The sequence below is a fragment of the Mobula hypostoma genome, chromosome 24 (genome assembly GCF_963921235.1).
Source record: "Mobula hypostoma chromosome 24, sMobHyp1.1, whole genome shotgun sequence".
Lineage (NCBI taxonomy): Eukaryota > Metazoa > Chordata > Chondrichthyes > Myliobatiformes > Myliobatidae > Mobula > Mobula hypostoma.
The window spans coordinates 8,411,513-8,420,418 of NC_086120.1; the positions used below are offsets into that span (position 1 = coordinate 8,411,513).

General features: G+C 47.9%; 1 protein-coding gene across 1 annotated transcript; it reads left to right on the forward strand.

Moving 5' to 3' along the window:
- Window positions 1-508: 508 nt before the first annotated feature.
- On the forward strand, window positions 509-5,066 carry LOC134337254 (immunoglobulin lambda-1 light chain-like). Its single transcript, XM_063032106.1, has 3 exons — window positions 509-557; window positions 662-1,018; window positions 4,744-5,066. The coding sequence occupies exons 1-3, from the start codon at window positions 509-511 to the stop codon at window positions 5,064-5,066; spliced, it is 729 nt and encodes a 242-aa protein (XP_062888176.1).
- The last annotated feature ends 3,840 nt before the right edge of the window (window positions 5,067-8,906 follow it).

Genomic DNA, 8,906 nt, shown 5'->3' on the forward strand with positions numbered 1-8,906 from the left:
AAACAGTGTAAAACATTAACAATTATTGTTGTGATATTCAGTGAGGTAAACTTTTAAAACACAGAGAAATAAGGCACTATGGCTCCCCGTGCGGCTCCATATCGTGATTCCCCTTTAATTAGTCAGGAGACTATCCAGCCTATGCAGTAGTCCTTCGAGCATCAGAGGATCAGAGTCTGTAGATCAGAGGGTTGTAGGTTACATAAGTGCTGGCGACGAATGAGGGTACAGAGCCTTGTACCTTCCTCCTTCAGTGCAAAAGTGGGAAATATCAGACAAAGAACAGATCTGCCGTCTCACTACAGTGACACCACTTCATTCCGACGGCGTGTGACTACGAATGGCAGAGTTTCAAAACCTTGCACTGGTTGGTCAGTGTGAGTGTCCCTGATTTGCATGGTTTCCTCCCCGGTATAAATGACTCTATAACTAGGCAACACCGGCAACGGCGGCCACAGTCTGTCACAGATCCAGCGGCTGAAGGAAGGCAGGAAACTGACGGACAACAATGATACGAACGCTGTGCTTTTTCTGGTCTCTGGTAACTTGGCTGGGCTGTAAGTACAGGCAGCATGTCTGCGCCGCCAGCGCGTGCCGTTACGGGCTTTTGGGGGTCACATTAAAGAGTCAATGGGTAAAGTTGAATTCCTGTCTTTTACAGTTGGAGAGTCCCAGACTCTGACTCAGTCTCCGACCGTGTCGGTAAGTCCAGGAGCCACGGCCACGCTGGAATGTAACATCGGAACAGAGGATAGCTATCATGTATATTGGTACAAGCAGACACCGGGAACAGCCCCAAAATTGTTGCTCCGGTATTATCACACACGTACTGAGCCGGTCTATGCGCCTGGGATTAGAAGCGACCGTTTCACGTCGACAGCCAAAAGCGCCGGCACCGTTTACCAGTTAAACATTAAAAATGTGGAGCTGAATGACGCGGCTATTTATTACTGCGCAAAGTGGATTTCGTCGGGCAGTATTTATTGGTTCGGCACAGGGACCAAGCTCTTCGTTACAGGTAAGTGACAGAAAAATAGAACATAGAACATAAAACAATGCAGCACAGTACAGGCCCTTCGGCCCAAAATGTTGTGCCGACCTTTAAACCCTGCCTCCGATATAACTCCCACCTTAAATTCCTCCATATACCTGTCTAGTAGTTTCTCTAATTTCACTGGTGTATGTGCCTGCGCCACCGATTCAGGCAGTGCATTCCACGCACCAAACACTTTCTGAGTAAAAAACCTTCCTCTAATATCCCCCATGAACTTCCCACCCCCTACCTCAAAGCCATGTCCTATTGTGCTGAGCAGTGGTGCCCTCGGGAAGAGGTGCTGGCTGTCAACTCTATCTATTACGTTTAATATTTTGTATACCTCTATCATGTCTCCTCTCATCTTCTTTCTCGCCAGAGAGTAAAGCCCTAGCTCCCTTAATCTCTGATCACAATTCATACTCTCTAAATCAGGCAGCGTCCTGGTAAATCTCCTCTGTACCCTTTCCAATGCTTCCACTTTCTTCCTATAATGAGTCGACCAGAACTGGGCATAGTACTCCAAGTGTGGCCTAACCAGAGTTTTATAGCGCTGCATCATCACCCCGCGACTCTTAAACTCTGTCCCTCGACTTATGAAAACTAACACTGCATAAGCATTGTTAACTACCCTCTCTACCTGTGAGGCAACTTTCAGGGATCTGTGGACATGTAACCTTAGATCCCTCTGCTCCTCCAAAGTGTACCGGCACAGACTTCTCCGGGTTGAACTCCATCTGCCACTTCTCAGCCCATTTCTGCATCTTATCAATGTCTCTCTGCAATCTGCGACAATCCTCTAAACTATCCACAACACTACCAAACTTTGTGTCGTCTACAAACTTGCCAACCCGCTCTTCTACCCTCACATCCAAGTCGTTAAAAAATCACGAAAAGTAGAGGTCCCAGAACCGATCCTTGTGGGACACCAATAGTTACAACCCTTCAATCCAAATGTACTCCCCCCACCGCGACCCTCTGCCTTCTGCAGGCAAGCCAATTCTGAATCGACCTGGCCAAACTTCCCTGTATCCCATGCCTTTTGACGTTCTGAATAAACCTACCATGTGGAACCTTGTCAAATGCCTTATTAAAATCCATGTAGATCACATCCACTGCACCTCCCTCATCTATATGCCTGGTCACTTCCTCAAAGAACTCTATCAGGCTTGTGAGAAACGATCTGCCCTTCACAAAGCCATGCTGACTGTCCCTGATCAGACCATGATTCTCTAAACGTCCATAGATCCTATCTCTAAGAATCCTTTCCAACAGCTTTCCCACCACAGACGTAAGACTCACTGGTCTATAATTACCCAGACTATCCCTACTACCGGTTTTGAACAATGGGACAGCATTCGCCTCCCTCCCTTCCTCCGCTACCATTCCCGTGGACAACGAGGACGTAAAGATCCTAGCCAGAGGCTCAAAAATCTCTCCCCTCGCCTCGTGGAGCAGCGTGGGGAATATTCCGTCAGGCCCGGGGACTTACCCGTCCTAATGTATTTTAACAACTCCAACATCTCCTCTCCCTTCATATCAACAAGCTGCAGTAGCAACCTCACTCATATTGTCCTCACTGTCATCAAGTTCCCTCTCATTGATGAATACCAAAGAGAAGTATTCATTGACGACCACGCTCACTTCCACAGCCTCCAGGAATGTCTCCCCACCTTTATCTCTAATCGGTCCTATCTTCAGTCCTGTTACCCTTCTGTTTTTTACATAATTGAATCATTCCTTGTGGGTTTCCTTTACCCTACTCGCCAAGTCCTTCTCATACCCCCTTCTTGCTCTCCTCAGCCCCTTCTTAAGCTCCTTTCTTGCTTCCCTATATTCCTCAATAGACCCATCTGATCCTTGCTTCCTAAACCTCGTATGCTGCCTTCTTCCTCCTGACTAGATTTTCCACCTCACTTGTCACCCATGGTTCCTTCACCCTACCATTCTTTATCTTCCTCACTGGGACAAATTTATCCCTAACATACTGCAAGAGATCCCTAAACATCGACCATATATCCATAGTACATTTCCCTGCAAAAAACAATATCCCAATTCACACCCGCAAGTTCTAGCCTTATAGCCTCATAATTTGCCCTTCGGCAATTAAAATTTTTCCTGTCCTCTCTGATTCTATCCTTTTCCATGATAATGTTAAAGTCCATGGAGCGGTGGTCACTGTCCCCCAGATGCTCACCCACTGAGGGATCTGTAACCTGACTGGGTTCGTTACCTAATACTAGATCTAGTATGGCACTCCCCCTAGTCGGCCTGTCAACATTCTGTGACAGTAATCCGTCCTGGGCACACATAACAAACTCTGCCCCGTCTGAACCATTGGAACAAATCAGGTGCCGATCAGTATTAGGGAAGTTAAAATCACCTATGATAACAATCCTGTTATTTTTGCAGCTTTCCAAAATCTGTCTCCCAATCTGCTCCTCGGTTTCTCTACTGCTACCAGGAGGCCTATAGAATACTCTCAATAGAGTAACTGCTCCCCTCCTGTTCCTTACTTCCACCCATACCGACTCAAAAGAGGATCCTGCTACATTACCCACCCTTTCTGGAGCTGTAATAGCGGTAATAGTATCCCTGACCAGTAATGCCACCCCTCCTCCCCTCCCCGCACCCCATCCCTTTTAAAGCACTGAAATCCAGAAATATTGAGAATCCATTCCTGCCCTTGTGCCAGTCAAGTCTCTGTAATGGCCATTACATCATAAATCCCTCCTGCAATTACTAGCTGTCTGAATATGGTCACCTTGCAATTACTAATTTATACATCATTATTTATTGGTGAATTGAACGCCCGTCTCTGTGTTTGCGCGGTTCCAGTCCTATTAGTTTGGTCGCTTTTGCGTTGGCTTGTCGGAAGCCAGCGTGAGAAATACCAGGTTCCCAAAATGCGGCCCGAGTTATCACTGAGGGCATAATGTAGCCGACTGAAGTAAGCACGCTGTTGTTAAGACAACAGAACCAGACGTTTCAAGTAATTGTATCGGGACGATTCAGTGAAACAACCCTCGTACTTTCACTGAACTTCCAGTCCTCCCGTCCAGGTGGAAGACTCCTGTAGAAACCCATCCAATTGTTTCGTCTTTTCCTCCTCTCTCCTGCCATCTTCTCAATAAAGCGCTGCTCCTTTTGGGCTACGGCCGCTCAGTGATTCTGGTCGCTGCACCGACTAAGGGCGGAGCTCCGGGTCGGGAGAACCCGACCTTCTTTCGCCCAGAATAATTGCTTCTGCATCGTCAGAGCGTGACTTCCCTAAACCAGCTGTTAAACTGAGGATCGCGCATATGTTGCCCTGCACACTGGGTAAGCGCAGAATATGAAACAGGTTTATTCTGTTTAGAACTGTGGGTGGCATTGGTGGGACGGCGCATTAGTGTCGAATGGATGTGACAAAGGGCTGGGCACGTGTCATTGGTGGCGCAGCCAGACAGCTGGAGATGAAGTCACCGACCTGGTGATTATGCATTCCAGGGACTCACCAGGACAACCCTCAAAAAGGGATTTGACTGCAAATGTCTCTTCCTTCAGCGTTGACCAAATGCACTGCCCTGCGTAGGCTAAGGGCTGTTCCCTGGTGAAACCCTGTGTCCCATTCTTGAAAGCTGGAACATTTAATTCGCGCTTCCATCCGCTGTGAAATGCCACGAGATGATTGTTGACCTGTAATATGTCTCCTATTCTTCCCGATCCAGATCAACAGCTCCCGGACCCTTCAGTAAAATTGTTTGGGCCGTCAGCCGAGGAGATCTCCGCTAAAGGAACTGGCACCTTAGTTTGCCTGGTCAGTAAGCTGTCGGTGGGCTTCCCTGTCATCAGCTGGACAGTGGACGGGAGTCCGACGAGCCGCGAGGCGCAAACAAGCGCAGTGAAGCGGAACACGGACAGCACTTTTAGTCTCAGCAGCTACCTGACGGTGCCCGGCACAGACTGGAGTAGCGGCAAGGTATACTCCTGCGTGGTTAAACTAGGAGCAGCCTCGACAACATCCGCAACAGTCACACAGTCCAGTTGTTAAAACAGAGCGCGGCATCGGACTTGTTTGCTCCGAAAAACATGATATACTTTTTACTAGTATTTTCACCCACCCTATCACTCTTTTCACTGTACTCCGAAATTCTGATCAGTTCTCTCTGATTTCCACTTTTTTGTTAGAATATTTGTAGCGAGGCTGATTTTGTTCCGTTTCACCCTCCGAGAAGCTAGGCGGGGTAAAAGTGGCCTGTCACCTGTCATCATTAGAAATATCAGCCAGTGAGTCAGCTAATAACTTTAATCTAATTAAAATTATTAATTAATATGCTCATGATTTCTCAGCAATATCAGACTGACAGATGGTAACGGCCACAAACTTCTAATAAAGGTGTTTAGTGCAGGAATGATTTCCGTGTATGCGTATTTTTCTCTTGTTCGCTCTTCCCATTCTCATCCGGGTGGGAAGAGAGAGGAGGCTCGCAAGGACTGAACAGCACCGACCCATGAAGTCCGAGAGTTCAAATAACGTCAGAAATCCTACCGTCTTGCCGTTGGAAGGGGGAAGGAAGGAGGGGAGGAGGGGACGGGGGGAGAGAGGAAGAGTCAGAGAGACAAATAATCAGAGAGACCTGGGGTGGACAGAACTGATGAGGTGAGGAAAAATTTCCCGAGAAGCAACGAAGATGAGGTCGGAGTGGTGAGGGATGGCTCTCTCTCGATGTCGTTGTACCTATTTCCAACCCTAGCACTAGTGGAGACACAGCAGAGGAGAATATTCCAACGCATTCCGTTGCCCCGTTTAATACCCTTCAAGCCCTTTGACCTGATACTTTCCCATGGAAAGCCAGATAGTATCTTCAGCTGTTGAGTCATCTTGCCTTCCCACATAAAATATGCCCCACCATTATCTACTCACATGACAGTGGTCTGGTACCTACACTAAGTTTGCCAAACATTGCTGTGGACATTTGCCCTTGTCCTTTCTCAAAACATTCCCACATTCCAGACTACATGTTACGAAACTCTACTGTGTGTGCACATTGAGCATATACCAAGAAGGAATCAATTTTAACTTTTTACTTACACTCCACCCGTTGATTCCTCTTTGGTAGAATATACAGGAAAGTAAAATACACAACTAAATACAGGTAGCAAGCTCACTTGCTAACTAAAGTATAATCGTTTAAGTAGTGGAATTATCACAATAAACTTCACAAGGGCAGTCGGCTAAAATAAGATGCTGTACAAGCACAACCAATAGTACGATTATAGCAAGCTACGAAGGGATCCTAGCAACACTCACAACACGCTGGAAGAACTCAGTCGGTCGGGCAGCATCTGGGAAAACGATCAGTCAAAGTTTTGGGCCGGAACCATTTGTCAGCACCCAAGAGCGAAGTGGCAGATGCCCTATAAAGAAGGTGGGGGAGGGTGGGAAGGGGAAGGCTGTAGGCTCCAGGTGAAAAACCAGTAAGGGGAAAGATAAAGGGGTGGGTGAGGGAAAGCAGAAAGGTGATAGGAAGGAAAGGTGAAGAAGGAATAGGGGAAAACACAATGGGTAGTAGAAGGAGGTGGAACCATGAGGGAGGTAATAGACAGCTGGGGAGGGGGCAGAGTGAAATAGGGATAGGGGAAGGGAGGGTGAGGGAATTACCGGAATTTAGAGAATTCTACGTTCATACCAAGGGGATGGAGACTACCTAAACGGTATATGAGGAGTTGCTCCTCCAACCAGAGTTTAGCCTCATCATGGCAATACAGGAGGCTATGTATGGACATATCCGAATGGGAATGAGAAGCAGAATTGAAGAGGGTGGCAACCGGGAGGCCATGGCCTCCTCTACATTGGTGAAACCCGACTCAGATTGGAGGACCGCTTCATCGGCACCTCCGCTCCATCCGCCACAACAGACAAGATCTCCCAGTTGCCACCCATTTCAACTCTGCTTCCCATTCCCATTCGGATATGTGCATACATGGCCTCCTCTACTGCCATGAACAACTTGAAAGAGTGGCCCAGTGGAGAGAACTGTGACCAACTGGTGTCAGTGGGCTATGCCCCAGTAGGAGTGATGGGCATAAGTAAGTTTGTTAGTCGAGACTTCCAAGAACATTCACTTTATAATGAGGAGGTCGGGTTTCATAACAACTTCGCTTCCCTCTGTAAAATCTTCCGTCTCCACACATGTACAAGCCAGCAAAAGCTAACGCAGGAATATGTTTCAAAGTTGCTGGTGAACGCAGCAGGCCAGGCAGCATCTGTAGGAAGAGGTGCAGTCGACGTTTCAGGCCGAGACCCTTCGTCAGGACTAACTGAAGGAAGAGTGAGTAAGGGATTTGAAAGTTGGAGGGGGAGGGGGAGATCCAAAATGATAGGAGAAGACAGGAGGGGGAGGGATAGAGCCAAGAGCTGGACAGGTGATAGGCAAAAGGGGATACGAGAGGATCATGGGTCAGGAGGTCCGCGAAGACAGACAGGGGGGGGGACCCAGAGGATGGGCAAGAGGTATATTCAGAGGGACAGAGGGAGAAAAAGGAGAGTGAGAGAAAGAATGTGTGCATAAAAATAAGTAACAGATGGGGTACGAGGGGGAGGTGGGGCCTTAGCGGAAGTTAGAGAAGTCGATGTTCATCTCCCTCCTGGCACTTATCCATGTAAGCGGAACAAGTGCTACACATGCCCTTACACTTCCTCCCTTACCATCATTCAGGGCCCCAAACAGTCCTTCCAGGTGAGGCAACACTTCACCTGTGAGTCGACTGGGGTGATATACTGTGTCCGGTGCTCCCAATGTGGCCTTTTATATATTGGCGAGGCCTGACGCAGACTGGGAGACTGCTTTGCTGTCCGCCAGAGAAAGCAGGATCTCCCAGTGGCCACACATTTTAATTCCACATCCCATTCCCATTCTGACATGTCTATCCACGGCCTCCTCAACTGTAAAGGTGAAGCCACACTCAGGTTGGAGGAACAACACCTTATATTCCATCTGGGTAGCCTCCAACCTGATGGCATGAACATCGACTTCTCTAACTTCCACTAAGGCCCCACCTCCCCCTCGAACCCCATCTGTTACTTATTTTTATGCACACATTCTCCTCTCACTCTCCTTTTTCTCCCTCTGTCCCTCTGAATATACCTCTTGCCCATCCTCTGGGTCCCCCCCCACTGTCTTTCTTCCCGGACCTCCTGTCCCATGATCCTCTCGTATCCCCTTTTGCCTATCACCTGTCTAGTTCTTGGCTCTATCCTTCCTTCTCCTGTCTTCTCCTATCATTTTGGATCTCCCCCTCCCCCTCCAACTTTCAAATCCCTTACTCACGCTTCCTTCAGTTAGTCCTGACGAAGGGTCTCGGCCTGAAACGTCGACTACACCTCTTCCTACAGATGCTGCCTGGCCTGCTGCGTTCACCAGCAACTTTGATGTGTGTTGCTTGAATTTCCAGCATCTGCAGAATTACTGTTGTTTGCAGGAATATGTTTATTTACACACAAAATGCTGGAGGATCTCCAGCAGGCCAGACAGCATTGAAGGAAATGAATATTTCTAGGCAAAACTATTCATGAAGACTAAAAAGAAAGGGGGAACACGCCAGAATAAATATAATGAGGAGGGAGGGTAAGGACAGAAGCGGCCCATGTTCCCTGTACATACACAACTCCACAGGAGGCCAACAATCAGTCCAACTCAACCCCAAATGTATTCACTGTGGAAGTCTCCAGATTTCTATAGGGTGGAAAATTTCCTTGAGAATGGAAATTTAGCCCCAGCTCCTACATTACTAATCACTCCGAAAAACCATGTCCCCCAGGCGGACATATAACCCAGATCCACCAGATCCTCTCAGCATCTGGCCCTCCGGCTCCTATATTAGTCATATA